Here is a 13,280-nt window from a genome sequence, read left to right on the forward strand (position 1 = left end):
TGGGTAGAAAGGTTACCGGTTAACTGAAGCGGTACCTAGCAACCAAGTAATAAACATCGCGATCATTTCGACGAAAAAACTGCCAAAAAGTCGAAATGAGGGACGCAAATAACACTCATACTTGTGCGATTAAAGATTCCGACGCGTCCGAGAATCTGCTGCCGGCTGTACACCCGCTCGCTCCTTATCCACCAGACTGAAGAGATTTCTGAAGAAACAGATCCTGGTGTCGGAGTACAACCCCGAATGTTTGAAACATTTTCTTACTTCGGCGAAAGTTCTCGAGGAAAAGAAGCAGCAAGTGGACTCGGAGTCTTGGATCGTGCATCCGTGCAGCGTTTTCAGGTGAACGGGAATTTCGAAGAGTTGTGTGCAAAAAGTGTTTTCAGGTTGTACTACGAGATGTGGATGGCAGCTTGGAAAATCATGAGTCTTTGTACGCACAGATTAAAGAGCAAGTCAAGAGACGGTTGAGGGAGACACATAACATAAACATAAAGTCTATGCTCATTGGAAGCAAGTCATGAGTGTTCAAGATTCAGTATTTAATACAAATGGTTTCTAGTTTTTTAATAAAGATATTTGAAAGGAAAAGTTTCGATTACTGTGGTTGTTGATATTTTTCTAAGTAGTTGGCGTCGTCTTGTTCCTCTGACGTATCCTTATCTTTTGTTGATCTAGATTCTTGTGCTTAGCAACAAACGTAAATTTGTGCTTGTTTCTTGTCACAATTTTCGTCATGTTTAAAACGCAGACGTACCACATTTGCAGCATTTCTGACGATTATTCGGAGAGTTACTTGCCAACTCTTTCCGTTTTTGCGTCTCCTTGGCTCAAGCTGAAACGATTTTTGAAGAAATTGATTCTGGTGACTGAAGTGAACCCGGCTAGTGCTTCTTTTTACAGGAGGGCGGCGAGAATCGTCGACGAGAGGAAAAGCCAGATCGAGTCAAATTCTTGGATCATACATCCTTTTAGCATCTTCAGGTACTACCGTTGTAATCTGTGTTGTTTCACTAAGAATGTTTTGCAGACTCTACTATGAGATGTACATGGCTGTAGTTTTTCTATTTTGTTTGATATATATGCCTTTACACGCGTCTTACCATTTTCTGCTAGGTGAAGTGTTTTTGTTTTTTTACAACATGTTGACCGTACTTTGTATGGTCGACATAGTCATGAACTTTGTATCTGGACGATGCATTTCTCAAGAAGAAATTCTGATGGAGCCAAAAAAGATAGCTGAGTGCGTTTTTGAAGTTAGAATTGTGGTTATGAAGCAGTTTCTTTTAGGGCGTATGTAACTGGACCATATTTTATTTGCGATATACTTTCTTCGATACCGCACGATATCTTGGCGGAAGATTTGCATAAACTGGAAGATATGCTCTCGTTTCTTTCACTTTTAAAGCTTGCCAGAATTGTGACGTTTTTTCAGTATTTGGAGAGAACATTCAATGTAAGTATTGCTTTGGAGTACAAAAGACATTAATGTCGGTTTTAGTATTTTCAAATAAAAGGACTTAAATTTTTTATCGCAAAACTTGCATTGTTACTTTTCTTTATTTGCCACTATTCCGCTTGTTGGATCTACTATTCGATACTGGTATATGATTTCTTCGGTGGTTCTATGGTCGAAAACCAGCACATCAATTTATCAGAAAGGAGCGATATAGAAGAATTTTTCAAGTTGTATTTAAAACATATGGCTTACGGAAGTTCTTTTATCTTAGGTGCTCCGCGCCATGTCATTTTAACTTCAATAACTTGTTTCATTTCAGACGTGGACTTTGTATTCCGCTATTCGTATCCGGCAGTTTTTTATCTGTCCGGAATCTTCACTTACCTTTTTGGCAGAATTATAGTCTCGTTTTTCATAGGTTGGTACACACTATCTTTTCCACTAATTTCTTGGAAAACGTTTCCAGTTATGTTAATGGACGTCTTCAAAATCACCAACTACCTTGAAGTGAGGTACCAAGAAGTACTTAGTCAAGTTAACAGTTACATGTCATCGAAGCACTTCCCAGTCGCTATCCAAAGCAAAGTAAGACATTTCTACGATCACAAGTACCAAGGCAAGTACCTGAACGAGCAACGAGTCGAGAAGTTCATTTCCGGTACTTTAATTACTTTGCATTTCTCTTGCTCACCTGTTATACCTAGAAAAACTAAAAAAAGAAATCAAATATCACGAATGTCGCAAGCTGATTCGCAGCGTTGCAATTTTCCAAAAGCTCCCACAAGAAATTATGGAAAACATATTGCCGTACTTAAAAAGGGAACTTTTCATGCCGGGCGATACCATAATAAATGCTGGCACGATTGGAGAGTGTATGTATTTTATGTCAACTGGAACTGTATCGGTGGTGACTCCATCAGGAAAAGAAGTGAAACGCGACTCTGTCACTTTCATCTTAATCATCTCCATTTGTAGATTTGTCATTTGGAAGATGGTGACTTTTTTGGCGAAATCTGTCTCTTGGTTTCTCATGCCAAAAGAACAGCTAACGTTACTGCGGTGGAAAGTTGTGAACTTTATAAGTTAGAGAAGAGATATTTTAAGAAGTGCTTCGAGGGTCATGCGGAAATCTTGTACGAGATGCAGCTGGAAGCGAAACGGAGAAATGAACAAACACTCCAGGCGGAAAGACAAGTTATTAAGTCTTATGCCACACTGCCAGTGAAGACAGATGTTAAAATAAAAGTGCACAACAAGTAGTGCCAGTGCGTTAACTTATTTGTTATTTTACCACCTTCGTTAAAATAAAAATTTTAAACTGCTTTCTGACTCTTAACTCTTTTTTTAGACAAAGAGCCATGGAATCTTCACGTTGGATAAACTGACTCATTGACAAAACGGTCTTGTCGCAGTGGTTTAAATCGTACTTATTGGAATGGAAAATACAAATTTTCTAACTTTTCATTAAAAACAACTGAACCCAAAATGATTAATTTTTATTTTTTATTAGGGATTTTTGCATATTTGAAATTGGTTGCCAACCAAATTACTAGATTTACATGGCCTGCCTTTGTCTAAAAGCATACTGAACGCTATTTTTTATAGTTGTAAATACTTTACTAACTATAGCAATCGAGTCCACTGATTTTTACAAAAGTCGCAAAAAAAGATATTTTTTTTAACTTTTACGTTTTGTCGATTTTTCATAACACATACAGTACGAAGAAATAGGTCTTCCGTTTCCGTCTGTCTGTCTGTCTGTCCGTCCGTCCGTTTGTTCCTCTGTCCGTCTGTCTACCGTCCCGTTCTTATTAGACAGATATTCTCCGTAAGTACTGGGCCGATTGTTGTCAAATTTTGTATTTTTATTAGGAATATCATGTAGATGGTAAAACGCTAACCAAAATAATGTGATGACGTCCCTTCAAAATTGTACATAGTAAATGGGTTTTAAATTGTATAAAATAAAATTCACCAAAGTCAATCTTCCCTTAACGACCACTAGCCCCGCCCACCCGCCCTCTATTTTCTTAGAGGGTACGTCGTTTGCCATAACGATTTTATCGCTCTTCAATTGAGATCTACCTTTCATTCGGACTAGACAATGAATTACTGAAATGGAAGCAGGGTGGGCGGGCGCGGTGAATTATATGTTCTTTTGTAGATTGAGAATGGGAACTAATAGAGCGTAGGCTGTCAAAAAAAAGCGTTCATCGTAATTTTTCTTGTTATGCTACTTATTTCTGCATTCGTTTCTTCGATAACTCCAATGGCTTTTCCAAAATCGTCCTTTGAACAGTACAAATCTATGCAAAATACGACCAATTTTCCACCAATTTTCAACGAAATTTTCGAAATTTCAAAGTATATATGTTCTTATAGATTTTAAGCCGCAGAAGTCATATCCGCTTTCGTTCCTTCGATAACTCCAATGTTTTTTCCAAAATCGTCCTTTGAACAGTACAAATCTATGCAAAATACGACCAATTTTCCACCAATTTTCAACGAAATTTTTGAAATTTCAAAGTATACATTTTCTTGTAGATTTCAAGCCGCAGAAGTCATTTCTGCTTTCGTTCCTTCGATAACTCCAATCGTTTTTCCAAAATCCTCCTTTGAACAGTACAAATCTATGCAAAATACGACCAATTTTCCACCAATTTTCAACGAAATTTTCGAAATTTCAAAGTATATATGTTCTTATAGATTTTAAGCCGCAGAAGTCATATCCGCTTTCGTTCCTTCGATAACTCCAATGGTTTTTCCAAAATCGTCCTTTGGACAGTAAGGATCTATGCAAAATACGAACAATTTTCCACCAATTTTCAACGAAATTTTCGAAATTTCAAAGTATACATTTTCTTGTAAATTTCAGGCCGCAGAAGTCATTTCCGTTTTCGTTTCTTCGATAACTCCAATGTTTTTTCCAAAATCGTCCTTTGAACAGTACAAATCTATGCAAAATACGACCAATTTTCCACCAATTTTCAACAAAATTTTTGAAATTTCAAAGTATACATTTTCTTGTAAATTTCAGGCCACAGAAGTCATTTCCGCTTTCATTTCTTCGATAACTCCAATGGTTTTTCCAGAATCGTCCTTTGAACAGTACGAATCTATGCAAAATGCGACCAATTTTCCACCAATTTTCAACGAAATTTTCGAAATTTCAAAGTATACATTTTCTTGTAGATTTCAAGTCGCAGAAGTCATTTCCGTTTTCGTTTCTTCGATAACTGCAATGGTTTTTCCAAAATCGTCCTTTGATTAGTACGAATCTATGCAAAATAGAAGAATTTTCCACCAATTTTCAACGAAATTTTCGAAATTTCAAAGTATACATTTTCTTGTAGATTTCAAGCAGCAGAAGTCATTTCCGTTTCCGTTTCTTCGATAACTGCAATGGTTTTTCCAAAATCGTCCTTTGATTAGTACGAATCTATGCAAAATAGCAGAATTTTCCACCAATTTTCAACGAAATTTTCGAAATTTCAAAGTATACATTTTCTTGTAAATTTCAAGCCGCAGAAGTCATTTCCGCTTTCGTTTCTTCGACAACTGCAATGGTTTTTCCAAAATTGCCCTTTGAATAGTACAAATCTATGCAAAATGTGACCAATTTTCCACCAATTTTCAACGAAATTTTCGAAATTTCAAAATATACATTTTCTTATAGATTTCAAGTCGCAGAAGTCATATCCGCTTTCGTTCCTTCGATAACTCCAATGGTTTTTCCAAAATCGTCTTTTGAACAGTACAAATCTATGTAAAATACGACCAATTTTCCACCAATTTTCAACGAAATTTTCGAAATTTCAAAGTATACATTTTCTTGTATATTTCAAGCCGCAGAAGTCATTTCCGTGTACGTTTCTTCGACAACTCCAATGGTTTTTCCAAAATCGTCCTTTGAACAGTACAAATATATGCAAAATACGACCAATTTTCCACCAATTTTCAACGAAATTTTCAAAATTTCAAAATATACATTTTCTGGTAGATTTCAAGCCGCAGAAGTCATTTCTGCTTCCGTTCCTTCGATAACACCAATGGTTTTTCCAAAATCCTCCTTTGAACAGTACAAATCTATGCAAAATACGACCAATTTTCCACCAATTTTCAGCGAAATTTTCGAAATTTCAAAGTATACATTTTCTTGTAGATTTCAAGCCGCCGAATTCATTTCCGGTTTCGTTTCTTCGATAACTCCAATGGTTTTTCCAAAATCGTCCTTTGAACAGTACAAATCTATGCAAAATACGACCAATTTTCCACCAATTTTCAACAAAATTTTCGAAATTTCAAAGTATACATTTTCTTGTAGATTTCAAGCCGCAGAAGTCATTTCCGCTTTCGTTTCTTCGATAACTCCAATGGTTTTTCCAAAATCGTCCTGTGAACAGTAGAAGTCTATGCAAAATACGACCAATTTTCCACCAATTTTCAACGAAATTTTCGAAATTTCAAAGTATACATTTTCTTGTAGATTTCAAGCCGCAGAATTCATTTCCGGTTTCGTTTCTTCGACAACTCCAATGGTTTTTCCAAAATCGTCCTTTGAACAGTACAAATATATGCAAAATACGACCAATTTCAACGAAATTTTCGAAATTTCGAAACATACATTTTCTTGTAGATTTCAAGCCGCAGAAGTCATTTCCGCTTTCGTTTCTTCGATAACTCCAATGGTTTTTCCAAAATCGTCCTTTGAACAGTACAAATCTATGCAAAATACGACCAATTTTCCACCAATTTTCAACGAAATTTTCGAAATTTCAAAGTATACATTTTCTTGTAGATTTCAAGTCGCAGAATTCATTTCCGGTTTCGTTTCTTCGATAACTCCAATGGTTTTTCCAAAGTCGTCCTTTGAACAGTACAAATCTATGCAAAATACGACCAATTTTCCACCAATTGTCAACGAAATTTTCGAAATTTCAAAGTATACATGTTCTTATAGATTTTAAGCCGCAGAAGTCAGATCCGCTTTCGTTCCTTCGATAACTCCAATGGTTTTTCCAAAATCGTCCTTTGAACAGGACAAATCTATGCAAAATATGACCAATTTTCCACCAATTTTCAACGAAATTTTCGAAATTTCAAAGTATACATTTTGTTGTAGATTTCAAGCCGCAGAAGTCATTTCTGCTTTCGTTCCTTCGATAACTCGAATGGTTTTTCCAAAATCGTCCTTTGAACAGTACGGATCTATGCAAAATACGACCAATTTTCCACCAATTTTCAACGAAATTTTCGAAATTTCAAAGTATACATTTTCTTGTAGATTACAGGTCGCAGAAGTCATTTCCGCTTTCGTTTCTTCGATAACTTCAATGGTTTATCCAGAATCGTCCGTTGAACAGTACAAATATATGCAAAGTACGACCAATTTTTCACCAATTTTCAACGAAATTTTCGAAATTTCAAAGTATACATTTTCTTGTAAATTTCAGGCCGCAGAAGTCATTTCCGCTTTCGTTTCTTCAGTAACTCCAATGGTTTTTCCAAAATCGTCCTTTGAACAGTACAAATCTATGCAATATACGACCAATTTTCTACCAATTTTCAACGAAATTTTCGAAATTTCAAAGTATACATTTTCTTGTAGATTTCAAGCCGCAGAAGCCATTTCCGCTTTCATTTCTTCGATAACTCCAATGGTTTTTCCAAAATCGTCCTATGAACAGGCCAAATCCACGCAAAATATGTCCAATTTTCATATACGTGTCTTTGCAAAAATGTTGATGAGGTTATCACAAAATTGTGTAAAGTAAAAACTCAACTCGAAAAAGCTGGATATGTTTCATTGTACTTTAGGTGTGAGGAAAGTTCTGTCGAAACAACTTTCGACCAATTTTTTTCTATTGTGAATTTTTTTTTTTTGAAAACCAGTGACTAATTTTAGATTTTCAGTAGGAGTGCGGTTCTAAGCAGGATTATTACTTTTTATCCTCGATCGAGACGACAGAGTCGAGGACAGTTCCATTCCATGGAACGTCCTTCCTACTAACATTAGAATAAATTACTCTGTCGTTAAGTTAAACGGACTTGTGAGCAACATTTTTTCCAAGGCCCTCGTTTCGAGTACGAACTACACCGTTTTTCGAGGTGATGTCTTTTCACCGTCCGACCAAGCCCTTGCTTGTGCGCCTACCTCTGGAGATTTTTTAACGCCGAAAGTGTCATTCCTTGAATGTTTTCTCCGCCACTTAAACCTACTTGTCAGTAACAGGCGTTTTTCCCCGTCCTTGATTTCAGCACAAAGCGCCCTCGTCCCAAGGCCATCAATTTCAGTTAGAAATCATCAGCGTATAGTGCGCCGGAGCCGCTCCCCTCGCTCTAAATAAATAATTTTTCACATTTCATAAGAAGAAAGTCCGCTCCTTGCCCCGTCCCGGCCGAATTTCTCCCGGCTCGAAACGACCCGATACATCTAAAACACAAACAATTCGATTACCAGGATTCGGCAAATTTGACTTTCACAAACGGATATCTAATTTGCAGCCTTCTAAAGCAATTCCGCACACTTAGGGAGCACTTTCGGGGCGGGTTTTCAGCGGGCGCTCGTTACGATGATTCGATTTCGGAAAAACGGCTTTTACGCAACGGAATGCTATTTTTGCGGATTGGGAATATTTCGGGAGCGGCCGCCAAAAAATATAGACATAGGTGAGGCGCTGACAGGTGGATCTCGACCGCAAATAGTTCGGGGAAGTCGGAAAAAGTTTGCGATGGGGTCAAAGTGGGTGAAAGTTCGCGTATTAATTTCGGAACGCGGAGATAAATTGAGCGCGTAATAGTCTAAATATTTACAGGCACTTAAATTATGGCCCGAATTTTAATAATAGGATTTTTTCCTTGAACGTCTCGATCGCGCTAGATTTCGTCGAGTCGTCGCGGACGGAAAGTGCACGCTTCGTCGGCTTTGTTTTATGAACCATAATTCTAAAACGACGCATTATACAGGGTTGTTATACTTTACAGCGGCTTTTTTGCGGCGGACTGCATCGAAAAACGCTCAACGGTGCTACGAGAATAAAATTACGATAAAAATTCGCCGGATAGCTCGAATGCGCCGAATAAAAACTCCCAAGTGCGAAACATTTCCGAATAAACGCCGTTTAATTATCTATGCAAGAGCCAAAGTTGGCGCAGTCGGAGCAAAACTGCGAGAATTATGGGCTCAGTTTGCAGGAATGAAGTATTGAAATGGGAGTAGGTGCTTCGAACTCACTTTTTCTTTAACCGGCTGGAATTGCGGCGAGACCGGTCAACGAGGTGTAAATTTTCGCGGCAAACTTTTGACACTCTTTTGTGCTTTTTACGGAGTTGTGTAAGCCGGTTTCGAATTTACAAAGCTCGCCAAAGTTCAGAGTAAATTGAAACCGGTACGATAAACATGCGTTTTCAACCAGAGTTGTGTTTCAGCGGGTGGCGCGTTCAAATAAATAAACCACTCTATTTATTTTAATTTATTATTTATTTCACTCCTTCGCATAAACTAAATACAAAATGTAGAGGAATTTTGATCGCAAGCCAACTTTCCAATCGAAGCTATAACATAATCAGGCTGCGTTGCTCGCTTAGCCCGCGCTACATCGAAAAACCTACCTCGCACGCGTTTGTTTGTTCAAAGACACTACTAACTTTGGAAGAAAAAGAAGTTCGAAACCGTTCGGTGACACTGAGCAACAAGTTCATCGGCTGGTATCGGGGGTTGGGGTTCGATTTGCAAACACGTCGCTTGGCAGACTTGAGGGAAATTACATAACCGAAATTATTCATGGGCGTACGTCAACAGGGCTCCGATCGATCGGGCTTAGACGAAACGGAATATCATTCGTATCGTCCTAAGTGGATTGGAAGTGCGGTTAATTTGAGAGACAAGGGGTGCATTAAGAGACGAGCGAGTGTCGGGTGAAAGCGGTGTCTAAAATCGGTCGCGCGCTTGTTTTTTCCAGGACCGTTTGAATCTCAACCCGTAATTGGAGGAATTTAAAGTGTAACGACCTGTTCTAATTGAATTTCAAGTTGCTAATTCCAATTTAGAGGGGCTTTCAAAATGAAATTATAAAGTCTGGGGTGCTCGAGTCGTCAAAGAAGTGCAATTAGATCGGAATCTGCACGAAAAGACAACGCAGTCGGTCGATAATTGTTGAGTAATAACGGAAAGACTGCGCTTAATTTCGTCATTAAGCGAAGACAAAACAGATGAAAAAATCATTCCTGGGGAACGAATCTTCGCTTAATGGTAAATCTCTAATGAAGCGGCCGAAATTAATACGAAACAGAACGAGCTTAATTAAAGATCCTGAAAATTGCCGACAACATTTTTCATTTTTAATAAAACAGCTTCCGGCCCTATTCCATTATCGAATTAAATACACATTAGATTTTAAAATTCGCTCCACTTCATCTATACCGAACGGATAAATTTTAATTAAACGAATGTATAATTATCGCCGCCGGCTGTTTCTGGGCACGCGAAAAAACGTTACATCCTTTCACGGTCTTGCATAATAAATACATTTTCAAAGTTTCACCACTACCAAAATTGTGCACATTCCGAAATGTTCAGGACTGTAAATTCGAGGTTCCGACTTGAGAAAATTGGTTTCGGGAGACGATAAATTAAAATTTCACAACTTGGGCCCTACGAAAATACAAGTATTTGGGGAATGATGAAACGGGAAGAGGCGAGAGGTTTGTTCTTTAAATCGCAATAAATCGCGGATAAGAGGCTCTTTAAATGCATTGTTTCGCCGCAATAATTGCCGTCCCCGGGAAATATTTTCATAAATCGAGGTTTTATTCCAGGAGGTGCGAACGCGAAGCTAAAACGCCGCTGTCTGCGCCCACCACACCAGAAACGAGGCAGTTTGCGGGTCGCTATCGTCTCTCTGTATGATATCTGAATGCACAAATAAAGACGTTGCTTCCACCAAAACACTGAACATTTTTTATTAATATTAAAAAAATAAATTTTATAGCAAGTTATGCAACCAACAATACGTACGATTTCACTCGTTATGTATGCCTCGAGCATTTGGAACCCAATTTACAACATACACATTAACAGGCTGGAGAAAATTCGAAGAAGGCTTTCGTATCAGATGGTATCTAACCATATCAAGGCTCCCACAGGAACTCCTCTTAAAAAGATTTGGAATGAATAGTCTTCCTATTAGACGCATTTCCGATTCCAGTGCATCTAACATAATTCTTTTTTTCTTTTGTTTGAGTTCCCTGTGGATATGTTTAATAAATAATTCACTAGTATTTTTTTAGTAACTTTGTAATTGAGTGATCGAATTGAGTTACATACTCTGCATCGATAAAATTTGGTCGTTTTAAAAATAAATTTCTCCTAAGAATCTTTGAGTGGCGTCAGTTGGAGGATGCAATCGAGTCGAACGGTCGTCCTTTGCATTATTCCTGCGGATCATGTCCTGGTCTGCATTCGCCTCCGAATTGCCGAATAAATAAACCACAAGCCTTCGGGCCCGAAAAGGCCGAGTTGTTTACTCGCAGATGAAAAGCTCTTTCGCTTAGGTAATTAATAAGAAGTTTGATTATTATTAATAGTCGTCTGGAAGCGACCGCCCGCTTTGAAAATCCCGAAATTGTTCACTTTCAGATCAATCCGAACGCAAACCAATAACAAGGTCAGTTGTCAATCCGACACCTCGCAAATAAGAGCCATCTGTTATCCCGACTTTCATTAAGAGCTGTTATTGCACCGAATTTATTTCTTCATTTTTTCAGAGATCAGAAGTGGAAATGCGAATCCGCGCTAAAATCGGCGGAAAATGTAAATTTGGCAATAAACTTGCCGAAATAGATTCCGTGTTGGTTTTTGCTTAAGACCGCGGTCACTGCTGGATGCCGAAGATGACGAACTAATTCGAAATCACGCCCTTCGTCTTGGCTGCCCTTGCCCTTCCTGATTTATTTATCCCTCGTTCCCTTTATCGCCGCTAAACCACCCACGCCGTAAAAACCCCGTAAAGCGAAAGCACAATTAAGATTTTTAATCGCCTGTTTGTATCAATTCCGCCTCTCGTAAAACTAAATCGACTATTGTACACTTCGGTTCGCAATCGATGGCATTTGTATAAAGTGCGACAAAAAAGATGACGCAGCAGTCGCGCCATCTGGAACGTGTCCGATTGTGTAAGAGGTTTTGTGAATTTTATCACACACGGTGCGCTATCTGAATTTATAACCTCAAATATCCTCTCTCGTAAAATATTTACAATTTTTTTATTGGCCTGTTTGCTAACTTGCCGACACATTTATGGTTTATGACGGGTGAAAGATGCCTGGATTTATGGATTTTTAATCCGGACTGGAAGTGAACCGCTTATTTTATTATTTATTAATGGGGTTATTATTAATTCTTCGCCTCTACACGAGGCAATTACTAGATGGCGCTTTCTTCATACTAAAAATAGGTGCTACTCACGTCAACAGGATCAGACTTGTCGTACGAAGACGCGACTTCAGGACCTCTCCGTAATCCTCGCGCTAATAAATGTAAAAAATAAAGAGGATATTGTCAGAGTAATGGCGGATTAAACGCGAAAAGTGGAACAAGGCAAAGGTGAAACATTTTCTGGCTCGTTTTTCGTTTGTAGGTGAGCTGTGACGTCATCGTGAAAATTTAATACTGGCCACACGTCCGTTCTTTTAATTAAAAAGCTCGATGTGGCAACGCCGGACGCTGCGGCTAAAACGCAGAAAAGTTTTTATGAAAATTGCGTTTCGTCCATGTCTATTTATCGTGGTGATTGCTTTCGCCTTTCTCTTCTACTATATAAAGGTCTACGGGTGGTTTTTTTATACACCGGTAATAATTTCAATTTATGGCCGCCTCCATTATACCTATGGCTGACCGCCATAAAATGGAAATAGCTTTATTTTTGTTGAGATGATTAAAAATGTGCGTCTTTGGGGGCTGCGGTTTATCGGCTCGAATATTTTTCCATTCCGGATAGTTTTTGTACAAATGGAAGCGAATTACTCCAGGGAGGAAAGTTAGAAGATGAGCACTTGATTGTTCTTATTACAAAAACAGTTCGCTTCAAAGTACAACTTTTCAAACTTACATATACTTAGTCAAACACGCTTCTTGTCTTTGTCAGACCCAGACAGATTAAACCATCCCGTCAATCCCTGATCCCTTATAATCCTGTAGATGTCCTGTGTGCAAATTCGATTGTTCCTTATCTATAAGTGGCAACAGTGTAGAAGGACAGCTTATATTAATACCCTCTTCCGTTTCCGTTCCATCTTACTCCGTTCGAACACACATAAATCAATTATTAGCCGGTCGTCGAGAGCTTCATTCAAAATCCAATCTGTGCATCCGGTTCGAAGTCGGGGAATTGTTTTCACGAGATTTGTGCAGCGGAAAAACGACGGGGGCGATCGAACAAGAAATACGATCAAGTGGAAGACTAAAGGTGAATTGGTCTTTGGTTAACGAAAACGGGAAAGGTAACGGATCGTAGGCAGGTGGTTTTTAATTAAACGGAAAAAAATGGGAGAAATTAGTGCGGTATTGGGTGATTTAGGGTTGTATTTGTGGGTTTTCTCGAATAGTTAGCTCGATTTAATTAAACGGAAAAAAATAAAAATTCGAGATTTTCTCATCTAACTAAGAAAGATTCTCCCAATTTATAGAAGCATACAAATTATTAAGCAGTTGTAATTGTTTTAACCTGACACAAATAATCAAGAGACCAGCAATATGGAATATGATGAACAGTATCTTTAAAAATAGGATCTTCTATAGTACCAACATGCAAACCATCAA

The 13,280-nt window shown here is 38.2% G+C and overlaps 2 protein-coding genes across 6 annotated transcripts in view; both read left to right on the forward strand.

Moving 5' to 3' along the window:
- LOC135132597 (potassium voltage-gated channel protein Shaw-like) overlaps nucleotides 1–13,280 on the forward strand; it is a 46,889-nt gene that overhangs the window by 3,843 nt on the left and 29,766 nt on the right. The window lies entirely within an intron of this gene.
- LOC135132911 (potassium/sodium hyperpolarization-activated cyclic nucleotide-gated channel 2-like) lies at nucleotides 739–2,750 on the forward strand. 2 transcript variants are annotated; one of them, XM_064061128.1, is made up of 8 exons: nucleotides 739–987; nucleotides 1,034–1,246; nucleotides 1,294–1,459; nucleotides 1,505–1,733; nucleotides 1,782–1,880; nucleotides 1,929–2,120; nucleotides 2,167–2,390; nucleotides 2,438–2,750. In XM_064061128.1, the coding sequence occupies exons 1-8, from the start codon at nucleotides 740–742 to the stop codon at nucleotides 2,720–2,722; spliced, it is 1,656 nt and encodes a 551-aa protein (XP_063917198.1). In that variant the 5' UTR covers nucleotide 739; the 3' UTR covers nucleotides 2,723–2,750. The 2 variants fall into 2 exon arrangements, with proteins under 2 accessions (XP_063917198.1, XP_063917199.1); XM_064061129.1 differs by having other exon boundaries at nucleotides 792–868.

Source organism: Zophobas morio, unplaced genomic scaffold (assembly GCF_036711695.1).
Source record: "Zophobas morio isolate AGI-343-1 ecotype UQ-CSIRO unplaced genomic scaffold, CSIRO_AGI_Zmor_V1 ptg000021l, whole genome shotgun sequence".
Taxonomy (NCBI): Eukaryota; Metazoa; Arthropoda; class Insecta; order Coleoptera; family Tenebrionidae; genus Zophobas; species Zophobas morio.